The sequence below is a fragment of the Phycodurus eques genome, chromosome 2 (genome assembly GCF_024500275.1).
Source record: "Phycodurus eques isolate BA_2022a chromosome 2, UOR_Pequ_1.1, whole genome shotgun sequence".
NCBI lineage: Eukaryota > Metazoa > Chordata > Actinopteri > Syngnathiformes > Syngnathidae > Phycodurus > Phycodurus eques.
The window spans coordinates 42,358,556-42,372,237 of record NC_084526.1 but is presented as its reverse complement, the minus strand read 5'-3'; the positions used below and the strand labels follow the sequence as shown (position 1 = coordinate 42,372,237).

At 45.1% G+C, this 13,682-nt stretch overlaps 1 protein-coding gene across 1 annotated transcript; it reads left to right on the top strand.

Annotated features, from left to right (window-relative positions):
- Positions 1-79: 79 nt before the first annotated feature.
- Positions 80-5,506, top strand: LOC133399339 (aromatase). Its single transcript, XM_061670854.1, has 9 exons — positions 80-331; positions 476-626; positions 1,718-1,872; positions 2,341-2,523; positions 3,369-3,483; positions 3,569-3,680; positions 3,808-3,970; positions 4,097-4,338; positions 5,210-5,506. Exons 1-9 carry the CDS (start codon positions 136-138, stop codon positions 5,465-5,467), a joined length of 1,575 nt encoding a protein of 524 aa, XP_061526838.1. The 5' UTR covers positions 80-135; the 3' UTR covers positions 5,468-5,506.
- Positions 5,507-13,682: the final 8,176 nt, after the last annotated feature.

Below are 13,682 nucleotides of genomic sequence, written 5' to 3'. Positions count from 1 at the left end.
TGTGTTGTGGCTTTTGCGTTGCCCTGACCTGGCTCACAACCAACGTCGACAGCCTATAAAGAGGAAGAAACGCTCGTGCCTGCGCCGCTTTCGTTGTCGCGTTTCGTCCTGTGCGAATTTCGAATCGACCTTCTTATGGAGCTGATCTCCGCTTGTGAACGGACAATGACTGTGGTAGAATTGGAGGCGATAGTGTCGGAACTAGCCCCCACGGCCCAGAATGCAACTGTGGGGGCAGCGGCTGGCATTTCCGTGGCAACCAGAAGTCTGGTTTTACTCTTCTGTCTACTGATGGTGGCCTGGAACCACACGGAGAAGCGACGAGTTCCAGGTGGGTCATCTCGAACGGCCTCCGTACTCAAACATCAGCAACATGTCTTTCTCAACCAGTTCTCACATTAGTAAGTTACGTTTTTGTTGTTGTTGTTGTTGTTGTTGTTGTTTGTGTTTGTTTTTTTACATTTCTTTACCACAGGTCCCTATTTCTTTCTGGGATTGGGCCCGCTTTTGTCATACGTGAGGTTTATTTGGACGGGAATAGGCACAGCCAGCAATTACTACAACGACAAGTACGGGGACATTGTCAGAGTTTGGATCGACGGAGAAGAGACTCTCGTTCTCAGCAGGTTAGCTCTCTCACTTTTGCAAGTTTTCACCCCAAAAATCTGTTTTTTGTTTGTTTGTCTGTCATATTGGCAGTACGACCTGACAGTAGTCCATGATAAAATGATTTGTGGAAGAAAACAAAATGTCAAACATCTGGCTCTATCTCAGAATCAGAATTGTCTTTATTTGCCGAGTATGTCCAAAAAACACACACAAGGAATTTGTCTCCGGTAGTCGGAGCTGCTCGGGTACGACAACAGACGGTCAATTGAGAGAGAACACTTTGGAGACAGAAAGACATTGACAAAAAAAACACAAAAAAAAACAAAAAAAAAAACAGTCACTGAGCAATAAAGGTTTGCCAGTTATCGGGTAATGCCGGTCTTATCTTGTTCCTCTAATGTAATTTGCTAAAAAAAAAAAAACACCGCACCAGAGGGAAAAAACAACCAATAAGAGACAGAAGCCTTACGAGGTGACAGTCATTTGTCGTGCACTCGTATGCACAACCACTGCAACCTTACAAAAAAAAAAAAAAAAAAACTTCCAATTGATAATATTTAGTGTTATATTTACACTCCATTACAAATAAAGTCATTTTCTGTAGCGAGGGAACAGTTTCGCAAAATTTTTTATTGTGTGCCACACTTTGGGAATCCCTGGCCTAAGTCAAATTTGAAAGTTTTTTTTTTTGTTTTTTTTGACCGAGGAAAAACAAATTCAACAAACAAGAGGAATCCGGTTGCCTCGATTCAACTTTTGTGGATGACCATGACCACTATGACCGACAAATGTACACGGACGTATGGAAAAAAGTTTTTTTTTAGCAGCCATATTGGTGTTTTTTTTTTGTTTGTTTTTTAAATTGATATCGTGAAAGTAAAGTAGAACTGACTGAGGCAATTGTGCTATTTGACTAATGAAATGACTTTCTTGCATGACAACTGTACTTGCAAGAAATCTGGTTTTTGTCAGGATTGTGCTCAAATATATTTTCCCCACCTCCCTCTTGAGAGCAACCTTTTTTTTTTTGTACATTTCTGGTTTATCCCCCTAAATGTGTGTAATTTTGCAACCCCGAATATGATCATATGCTTATTCTTACCGCCAGAGCGTCGGCTGTGCACCACGTTCTCAAGCACGGGCACTACACCTCACGGTTTGGGAGCAAGTTAGGACTCGGCTGCATCGGGATGAATGAGAGAGGCATAATATTTAACAACAACGTCAGCCAGTGGAAAAAGATACGCACGTATTTCACCAAAGGTAACCGTTGCCTTTCCTTTAGATCAGAGGTGTCAAACTCAAGGCGCGCCGGGCCAAATGCGCCCCGCCACATCATTTTACGTGGCCCGCGAAAGCAAATCGTGCTCGTCAACGTCCGTGATTTTTGCTCAAATCTGTACCCAAATTCCAAATTGTCATAATAATAAGCAACAATGTTGAGATATTGCATTTTTCTGTGACCAAACCCTTCTTCTACAGTAACTTAAACAATGCTTGAACAAACTATTAGCATTGTCTTCTGATTTCAAAACTAGTTATCCCTCAATTTGTTGTGTAATGGTAATAATATGATTTGGTGATTAAACATTTTTGGTTTCACTGTTCTACTGGCCCTCTGAGGGAAATCATAACTACAATGCGGCCCCAGAAAAAATGAGTTTGACACCCCTGCATTAGACAAATAAGAAGCACACAAAGGGTGTGAGTGACCTGGACTTGCTGCCGCAGCCCTGACAGGCCCGGGCCTTCACCAGACCTCGGAGGTGTGCATCTCGTCCACACGCACGCACCTCGACCACTTGAGGAAGGCCGCCGGAGGAGCCGGATTGACGAACGTGGACGTTCTCGGTCTGCTGCGGTGCACCGTGGTGGACATCTCCAACAGGCTCTTCTTGGACGTGCCGTTCAACGGTGAGCGAGCTCGGAGGTGGATTTAGATCATGAAACTCGTTTTCGTCGCAGGCCGTGTCGTCGTTAGGGCTCCTTGTAATGACGGTGAAAATCATAAAAAGTACAATCACGTCACCGGGAGATGATGCGCACAATCGTGCCGCTGAGAGCTAGAGTGGGCTAACTCCGTTGTCGGCATTTGACAGGTGAGTGACTTCAAATTTTATAGCTCAAATCCAATCTGGGAGATTTATATCTTCGTCATTTAGGTGGCAATGGTGACTTCTTGCTTTTACAGAAATTGCGGTTTTCTTTCATACACAACCGAGGTGCTGTCGCCATCTTTTGTTTTGTTTTTTTTATGATCGAGGTTGCCTGAAAGAAAAGAAACAAACTGAATCAGGAAAAGCGTTGATGGAGTGCAATAACGGAATGCCCGCGACGTCTCAAAATGGAATTAAGCCTTGATTTGAGACTTTATTCATCTGACAGTTATGCCTTTTTCTCTATTGATAAAAATGAAGTTTGCTCACTCTAGTGGATGCGATGGCCACGCATGATACCATGATTGTTGTGACATACCGTCTATATTTTAAACAACAATTTGAAATCAGAAGTCATAGAACATACAGTAGTGACAACCAAATACTTACGAATACTGTACAACCATTGTTCAATTACTGATCAGAACAAAATGCTTGTAACATGTGTTAAAATTGAAGAAAATGTGCAAATGTGTTAGACTTCATGCCAAAATTAAAGGAATAACTCATCGTAAAGAATACGATTTTTTCTTATTACTATGATTTATGTCATTGAGTTCAACACTTGAGATTTCTCTCGAACGTCGATGCGTTGTTGTCCAGAGAAGGAGCTGATGCAGAAGATTTTAAAGTATTTCGACACATGGCAGACCGTCCTGATCAAACCAGACGTCTACTTTAAGTTTGGCCAGCTTCACCGGCGGCACAAGGCGGCGGCGTGAGTCCCGTGATTTGGCCGCGATACATCAAATGCACGCCCAAAGTTCTCTGTTTTTGATGGTGGATCATTGCTCCAATTACAGCCAGGAGCTCCAAGATGCCATCGAGGGCCTCGTGGAGCACAAAAGAAGCGAAATGGAGCAAGCAGATAAACTGGACAACATCAACTTCACTGCCGAGCTCATATTCGCACAGGTCAGACAGAGAATTTTGTGGGTTTCTCGGGTTTTTTTGTTGTTGTTGTTGTTGTTGTTTTTTAAACTCTGTCCCATCCTCCACCTCACAAAGACAAAATGGTTTTACTGTTAGCATTTGATTTTAGAATCGCGGCGAACTTTCCGCTGAGAACGTGAGGCAGTGCGTGCTGGAGATGGTGATCGCCGCACCGGACACTCTGTCGGTCAGCCTCTTCTTCATGCTGCTGCTTCTCAAACAGAATCCAGACGTGGAGCTGCAGCTGCTCCAGGAGATAGACGGCGTCCTGGGTGAGAACTGGCGGGGAAAGCCCTGAAACGCCATCGGAAGCGCTGACTTTCAAACTTTAAAACCCAAATTCTAATCCAATTTGTTCAGAATGTAAAGAGTAAGACCCCACTGCTGTTTCCTTTTAGGCGACAGGACCCTGCAGAACGATGACCTTCCCAAGCTGCAAGTGCTGGAGAGCTTCATCAATGAATGCTTGCGCTTCCACCCGGTGGTGGACTTCACCATGCGTCGCGCGCTTTCTGATGACGTCATCGACGGCTACAGAGTTCCCAAGGGCACAAACATCATTCTGAACACAGGCCGCATGCATCGCACTGAGTTCTTCCCCAAACCAAATGAACTGAGTCTGAAAAACTTTGAGAAAAATGTAAGGCTTTGTTTTTTGATACACCAAAAAAAAATAAGATTTCATCCATATTCTTAGTTCCGCATTCGGAAATACACCTATTCGCTGAGGTTTTTTTTTTCTTTGGTTTGTTTTTTGGAGGGGAGGGGAGGGGGGTTGTCCCATCCTCCATTATCCGTTGGAAAACCTATTTGTTGTTTTCGTACTCAGGCCATATTGTTGATTGAGTGCCATCTTGTCATGACATCTTCGTGGCAAGGGACCTTGTTGAAGTGAGTTGAGGAGCTTCATCTCGCTACAGTATAAGTAGTACTTTGCCGCCATCTCGTGGCATCTCGTTGACGAGGAACTATGTTGAAAATTTAGGATTTGGAATTACGTTAGGTGAGTTGAGCAACTTTATTTCGACAAAAGTGGTGCTTTGTTGACATCTTGCAGCATCTATGGGCAATTGTAACCCTTTAAAGGGGGCATCAATGACTTACTGCTTTTCACTATAGGCTATAGCTGTCACAGGATGGCGGCAAAGCGCTAGGTTTGTCGAAATAAAGCTCCTCAACTCACTTCAACATAGTTCTTTGGCACCTAGAAGCCAGAAGATGGGGCAAAGCACTATAGTCTAAGGAAGCTCCTTAACTCCTTAACTTAAGAGAGTTAACTCTCTCCGCAGAGAGTTAACTCTCTTAACTCTCCTTGGCACCAAACTGGCACAAGATGGGGCGCAAAGCAGTACTTTTCGTCGAAATGAAGCTGCTCAACTCGCGTCAACATAGTTCCTTGGCACCAAACTGGCACAAGATACTGTTATAAACGGAGAATAGGTTCCCCGACAAAAATCTGCGCCTACGCGGGGTTTGGCTGCAAATGAATGAAGCCTCTTTCCGTTCTCCAGGCCCCACGTCGCTACTTCCAGCCGTTCGGCTCCGGCCCTCGAGCCTGCGTGGGCAAACACGTCGCTCTGGTCATGATGAAATCCATCCTGGTGACGCTGCTGTCCCAGTATTGCGTGTGCCCCCATGCGGCGTTGACGCTGGACTGCCTGCCTCAGACCAACAACCTCTCCCAGCAGCCTGCGGCCCACCAGCAGGACAGCCGACGTCTCACCATGACGTTCTTACCCAGACAGAGGGGACACCGGGACCCTCTTTGAGACATTCCCAATGGTCTTTTTCTGTTCCTCGACATTTATATAGTGACTACATGAAGCGCAATGTTACCTACCTATTTATTAGGTGCACCTTATTCCATATAAAATCTTCTTAATTGCCAAGTGAATGTTTTATTGTTGCATGACTGTACAGAGCTTATTTGTGCCGTGTTGTCGAAATGTATACCATACCGTAATAAACTGTATTTTATTGTTCGTATTTTTCATGCTCAATAAATTATTGCACAAGACTGATGCATTTTTGTTGCTGTGATAAATCACGACAATGATGATTGAAAATAATAATCATAATAAATACCACTGTTATTGTTGGTAAGAGATCCAACAGGAAGAAAAAAAAAAAAAGCACACTTCTTTGAACATAATGTTGTCCTTGCACACAGTGGTCAGAAGAGGTCACTATAATATACAGTACAATGTTGACTCCAACAACTGACCTGATCAGTTTGCCCCATTCAAACCGAGTGAATTATTGACGCAGAGATGCTTCAAAAAACCCACTCTGACGTATTTGAATAGGATTTAATAAGGCACTGTCTGCAGCGGCGAGTCACTAGCGTGCGGAATTGTCACACAATCGTGAAAGGCACTAGTGGAAAAATCGTTACTAGTAAGATAAGCGGCTCGGAAAATGGATGGGTGGATAGTAAGAGACAATCATTCTACTCATTCTACTAGCGCACGGAATTGTCTTAGTAGTGAGGACAAAGAGTGCACTAGTACATGGGCCTTAAACTGGATATCAAGGAGGAATAAATGCGCACGCTGCTTCCCCTTCCCACAGTACCCTTGGCCAACACGTTTGTGTTTTCATAGCATTGTTGTCATGTAACTGTGTTCGACCGCCTGTTTCGGGGCGCTTTTATTTTCGGATCGTTTCCTGTGTTTCCTGCATTTGTTACTTTGCTTTGAGGTATGCTCAGCGATGCTTTTTCTCCTCTGCCGGCTTTGACCCGTGCTTTGTTTGTGGACTTTACGATCATCTCCGAACTACGCTCCGTGATGTTGGGCGATCCCTGTATTTCGGCGTCTTCCCGGTTTGCTTAGCTTCTGTACTGTTAAGCCAAGTGTTGCGATCCATACTCTTTGTAATCGTGCCTCACCCATTAAAAGGAAGGTTCTGCCTTTTTGTGATCAAAGGACTGTCGAGCGCGAATTTCGAGAAGCTACCGAGCGTCTTTGGGAGAAATCACAGTTGAGTCTGGCCACGACGGACAGACGGGATGCAGACGCGAGCAAACCCGTTCCTCCCTGTGCCGTGTCAAGCCTCTCCTGGTTCAAGCACAAATCTGTTCTTCACTAGAGGGAATATTGAAAGCAATATCCAGAAAGGTTCACCAAGGACCTCAGGTGATGTTTTTTCATCCTCCCCCTCTGACCGCTCAGGAGGAAGTCCTAATACCGCGCTTACGGGAGAGATCTCAGCAGGGGAACAGATCGGGATGCGAACTATTCCATCAACGAGCAGGAAAGGGACTGACTGAATACGCTCATCGAGTTCCGGTTCCGTTGGGCCCGCGGCGGCTGGAACGAAGCAAAGGGCCTTCTGAGGATCGACAGCAGCGACTCCCAAGGAACCGCTGTGCTTCGTGGGGGATCATCAGGTGTGCCGGGGCAAATTAGCGTGAAAATCAATATTAAGTTATGACAAATAACGAATCTTTGTTCATGTGCGAGCGGCACGGTGGGCGGCTGGTTAGCACATCTGCTTCACAATTCTGAGGACCGGGGTTCGAATCCCGGCCCCGCTTGTGTGGCGTTTGCCTGTTCTCCCCGTGCCTGCGTGGGTTTTCTCCGGTTTCCTCCCACTTCCCAAAAACATGCATGAATTGGAGACTCTAAATTGCCCGTAGGCATGACTGCGAGTGCGAGTGCGAATGCGAATGCTTGTTTGTTTCTATGTGCCCTGCGATTGGCTGGCGACCAGTTCAGGGCGCGCCCCCCTCTCGCCCGAAGACAGCTGGGATAGGCTCCAGCACGGCCGCGACCAGTCACTGATACGCTGACCCACGGGACCAGCTAGCTCTATTTTGGCTCGGGCATGGGCAAATGCCGCAAGGTTCATAATTGCCTGTACTTGCCACAAGATGGCAGCAAAACACTACTTGTGTCTAAATGAGGCTCCTCAACTCCAACCCTTTTCCTTGGCACCAAGATGACACAAAGCACTACTTTTGTTGAAATATCGCTCCTCACGTAACTACAACATAGTTCCAAACTTCTTTCTGAAAGAAAGTAGTGTTTTGTTACCATCTTGGTGTGATTGAACTACGAGCTTCATTTCGACAAGCAGTGCTTTTGGAGCTCCTCAACATATTTCCTTGGGACCAAGGGGACAAAAGATGGTGGCAAAGCACTACTTTTGCTCAAATATTGCTCCTCAAGTAACTATACAAATACTGGATGTAATTCCTCGGGACCAAGATGACACAAAACACTACTTGTCAAACTGCTCCTCAGATCACTTCAACATAGTTTCTTGGCGCCAAAACGTCACGAGATGTCGCCAAACTAATACTTTTATTGCGTTGGCCCGAGAAGAAAAACTGCTGAATAGGGTTTTTCAACAAATAACAAGGCCGAATTTGCCAAAGTCCGATCACGATTACTGTAAATACTTTTGCGACATTTTTCTATTTGGTGGTGTGCCGCAGTGGAACCGTTCCTGTCCCAGAATGCAAATTGTAACGAGTTGATGAGTTGAAATCCCTGGACCCAGCTGCTGACGGAGCCACGCCCACTTGCTGAGTGGAGACTCGCTCTCGGATCTTTCCGTGACTTCATTCTTCTTCTGCTTGCCCACCGATTTTCTCAGCGGTCAGTTCAATTCGCTACAGTACCGAAGCACAGACTAGCGCTTTAAATAAAGGATAACTTTGTTCTCTATTAATCTGCGCTCCGGGTCAATTTGTCTTATTTCCGAGAACCCTAAAGTTCTCAATGTCATTTTAAAAACTAGTTTTAAAATCCGGTTACATAACTAAACAACGAGGTCAAGACATGCGCATTTTATTTTTAAATCAGAACTCTCACAGATATTGACATTCAACAGCTCCAGGGTAAAACGCCTTCGTTATCACTTTGCTTTGTCTGATGTTGTCCTTTCCTATTCCCAATCAAATTTGCTGCACACACACACACACACACACACACACACACACACACACACACACACACGCAGCCTAACCAACTCTCCAGACACTTCCAATGTCCTTCAATATTATTAATACTGTGACAAAATTCGGTGGCAAGGCCCCGGGGGTGGATGAGATTCGCCCGGAGTTCCTAAAGGCTCTGGATTTTGTGGGGCTGTCCTGATTGACACGCCTCTGCAACATCCCGTGGACATCGGGGACAGTGCCTCTGGATTGGCAGAATGGGGTGGTGGTCCCCCTTGTCACCGATTCTGTTCATAACTTTTATGGACACAATTTCAAGGCGTAGCTGGGGTCCGGTTTGGTGGCCTCAGTATTGCATCTCTGCTTTTTGCATGATGATGTGGTTCTGTTGGTTTCATCAAGCCCTGATCTCCAACACTCACTGGAGCAGTTCGCAGCCGAGTGTGAAGCGGCCGGGATGAGAATCAGCACCTCCAAATCTGAGACCGTGGTCCTCAGTCGGAAAAGGGTGGCGTGCCCTCTCCAGGTCGGGGATGAGATCCTGCCCCAAGTGGAGGAGTTCAAGTATCTCGGGGTCTTGTTCACGAGTGAGGGAAGAATGGAACGGGAGATCGACAGGCGGATCGGTGCGGCGTCCGCAGTGATGCGGACTTTGTATCGATCCGTTGTGGTAAGAAGGAGCTAAGCCGAAAGGCGAAGCTCTCGATTTACCGGTCGAGCTACGTTCCTACCCTCACCTACGGTCACGAGCTGTGGGTGACCGAAAGAACAAGATCCCGGATACGAGCGGCCGAAATAATGTTCCTCCGCAGGGTGTCCGGGCTTTCCCTTAGAGATAGGGTAAGAATCTCGGAGACCCCGGGGACGACCCGGGACACGCTGGAGAGACTACTTCTTTCGGCTCGCCTGGGAACGCCTCAGAGGGAAGAGGGGAGAGGGAAGTCTGGGCGTACCTGCTAAAGCTACTGCCCCCGCGACCCGAAGACAATGGATGGATGGATGGCATTTTATGTCAAATTAGTATTTACACTCCTTCAAGTGGGTGTGCCATGGAGCACATTACATGACAGATTTGTTTTGTTGTGATGCCAGAGAGACTTCAGGATATCTCTGACATAATAACATTACTGCCAAGCGTTTGTATTTCTCCTCTCTTCTACTCTCTGACTGGCTGCATGTTGTTTGTTGGACACCGCACGAGTCCAAGTGCGAAAGTTCTCAAATGCCAGTGGCCGTACTGTCTCTTTCGGGTTCAACGGCCGTTGCCATGGAAATTTCTAACAGAAATGGTAACAGGCAAATGTACTCCTTTCCTTACATTGTTAGCAATTTTGACAGTGTACACACTAAACCACAACTTGAGGCTTTTTTTTTTTTTATAAGGGTCTTCCATCTTCACAGGCTGTGTATGTTTATACAAGTTTGTGGTTTTGCTGATCAAGATAATAGTTGCGAAGAGTCCCTCCTAAAAAAATAAAATAAATAGATAAATGCAGGCCATATTTCGCGGCCACGGTGGTCTGAGTGAAGAAACCAAGACCAGAATGGAGTGGATCGCACCAATTGGTCGTACATATCGTTTTCAAAGCTCCAGATCAGCACATTGTTGAATATTTCTGCTTTAAAGACAGAATCAGATGATAGGACATCATTTAAGGTTGAAGACTGAGGAACTCAGAGGGACGGTGGGATTGTGATGGAAACACACACACGCGCAGATAAGTTTTTATAAACTTTCCAGTTGGGGTTAATGTGCAACCGATTTCGCATTCGGCAAAACAGGTCAAAGCGTGTGAAAGGCGGAGCCCTATAACAGAAGACAAAGATGACAATATCTAATGTTCAGGCTTTTTTTCTTCTTTACATACAGTTTATAATCTTTGTATGAATAAATGATATACATGTATCTAACTTTCCTCTCAAGACAAACCATGTTATTAACCAGTAGTTATGCTAGTTATCGCAGCATACGCAGGAAGTCCGCTAACCTGTTTTGCGGGTTTGGTCACGTGACATTCCGCATTGAGCAGGTACTGCATTAAAGGAGAACAGCATGGTTGATTTCAAAGCCCTCTGTTGATTAGTCACCGAGCTGCCCGGCCACGTATCGGAAAACGAGAGCGAGCATGAAAAGGTTTGAGCGAGTACTTTCAAATGGATTGACACACTGCAAGGTTGAAGTGACCAAATTCAGGTTAATGGCACAATTCGGATAAGCGTTTGGAAAAGTGGATCCAAATCCCGTATGTGTCTGATATGTCCCATCAACGCAAGCTTGGCATCAAAACACAAATAATGTTCCGAGCCCTTCTGTCAAGTTATTTATGTACAATTTGGGCATGTTGTTGTTGTTTCATGTGTTCTGTGAACGTAAACACAGCCGCATGGGATGCGTGTCGCCCGAAATGTACATGGAAATATTCAATCGTTTCGCAGGGACCGAAGCCTACCCCGTGAATAGCAAACACCCGCGAGTCATTGATTCCCCCAAAAAGTTTGCCATTTCCAAAAAGATCATCATTTGGTATAGATTTCACAAGATTCACAAAGCACTACTTTTGTCGAAATGAAACTCTTCAACTCACTTCAACATAGTTCCTTGGCACCACCATTTTTGCACTAGGGCCTACAGTGAAAATGCAGCTGAATTAAGATCAACACCAGTGACCTCTGACCTCACAAATGTCTTTTTATGGAGTGGACCGAATTCTGGTAGACGTACTCGAACACATAGAAAGCCTTGGCACTTTTTTACAGTAGCTGCAAAGTGGGGACCGACTAAAGCACATTTTCCTCCGTGGTCACTTCCGAGTTGGTGTAATAGCGACGTGTTCCAACACTTTTGCCAATACAGTAACACTACTTCTCCAACTTGGCATGCTTTAAAGTCGTACTTTCACGTGTTGCAAACATACTGCTCCCATGGCAACTTGCTTTAAACAGGCGGACCTGGCACTCCAGTAATGTTTATTCCCAGAACGAGCGTTCGCACGTCAAATCATAGCTTGCTCGGCCAACTACTTTCTATATCGTAATCTGTACGCCTGACGATTTACATTGATAATTCACTTCATAAATTCAAAACACAATTGTTTTACTTGAGCATTATGTGAACATTCTAAGTTGTTGTGGCCTTGTCCCTAAATTTGAGGAGGTTACCTAATATCCACGCCATCCTGCACAACACAAGCAGTGTTAGTCCTCTCTAATGACATTGCTACTCAAGCACGCTTTTCTCGTGGGATAGCATAGACAGGGTAAAAATACTGCAGTTACCGCCGGTCATTAGTTCCTATTAGTGTCCCGTCTTTGGTTTGCCCTCGCCTGCAGAGACGCGCTGGATTGGAGTGTAGCTCCCACTGATGAAAATGATTTTGTAACCACAGTAGAAGTCTAATATCGTTTTAATGAGGTTTGTAAAGCCGTTGTACTAGTACGCGCTTTGTCCTCACTCGCAAGACAATTCGGCACACTTGTAGAAGGACTAGGGGTTCTCTTGGCCTACGAGTACACAATTAAAACGTAGTAGTAAACTGCTATGCTGCACGAGTAACTTACTAAAGTGAGTACTAGTACCAGTCGTGGACCTTAAGATGTATATTGAGGATATTGAATAAATGCTCAAACGACTTCACAAAAAGCCCAACACCCCCTAAACACACACACACACACACACACACAGGCTAATGCTGAAGCTATAAGTGAGCCTGAGGCCGGTTAACGGCATCTGGTGTCCAATGTTCCTGCTGAGCATCCTTCAGTTTCGCACCTTGGGGGCGGCTTTGGCCCGCAACTGTTGTCAGGCCACCAACCGCACGCGCACCTGCCCCCACACGCTGGAGTCTGCGTGGGGACAAAAGACCATTGAACTCTCCACACACATTCGGCCGTATACTGGATCAGTCGAACCACCGGCAGTGCTTTTGTGTTATGACATCAACATCTTCATAAGAACACAGCGAAGTAGAAAAAAAAAAAAAATGAAGAATATACACTCTACTATCCCACACCTTACAATAGAAGAATAACGTTTTCCGAATTAATTCCAAGCTGAAGTGGTAAGCACCCGAAAAAAATGTGGTTGGTGAAACTCATCCTGCTCAGCAAACTATGTATAACTTTCAGAAGTAGGCCACCAATGTGACACCAAACCTTTTTCCACCATGTTACCTATAACCCAGTTGAAAGCTTTGGGAAGTAAAAAAAAAACTAAACAACTGAGATAATGTGTGCACAACCTCACTTTTTTGACACTAATAGTGTTGCGGGCCCTGTCAAATGTTATTATCTAGTACATGCTGCGGGCCGTTAAAAAACGGAAGGCAGGAGGCAAACGGCCCCCGGGCCGCATGTTGGAAACCTCTGTGGTAGCTGAAGTAGGTGTGGTATTTGATTGACAGTCGAGGGGCGTGGTTTCACGCATTATGCGGCCACGCCCACAGTGTTTGAGAGCAGGGAGAATGGCCTTCTTTTTCATGATTTTGAAGCATTTTATATCATTTTTTTACTCACTACACTTTTTTTAATCATTCAAATTTAGCAGCATTGTTAACACCTTTCTATGCCGTGTGTCAAATACGGATGACATTTTCACATTACGGGGACTTTTTCCCTCTGGTGTGTCGCTGTGTGTCATGAAACCAAAACAAAACAAATAAAAAAAGCATTAAAAGGTGCGATGTTTCATGTGTAAATGTGTAAATGTGTAAACCAGAAACTGGTTGATTATTTTTCTCGCACTGAGCAAATAAAAGAGGGAAACTTGGCATAAGCGCATGTTTGACTGGACTTTTTTTTCTGGAGGGGAAATAATCATTAATAGTTCTTTCAAGGACACCCAACCATACCGGAGTTTACAAGACCAGCAGGGCCAACATACAAAAAAGCATGATAAATAGATCCGTTGTGGTTCCCTGAGCAAAACCATGTTTCCATAACATGGCTTCAAGTTTATTTACAATCCTGAAGTGTCCCAGATTGGATTGAGAGATGATGCGCACGGAACATCTACTGCCTATGGTTAAACAGCAACTGGCCTCACGTCATGTGACCGACATGGGATAGTTAAGGGATTCGTT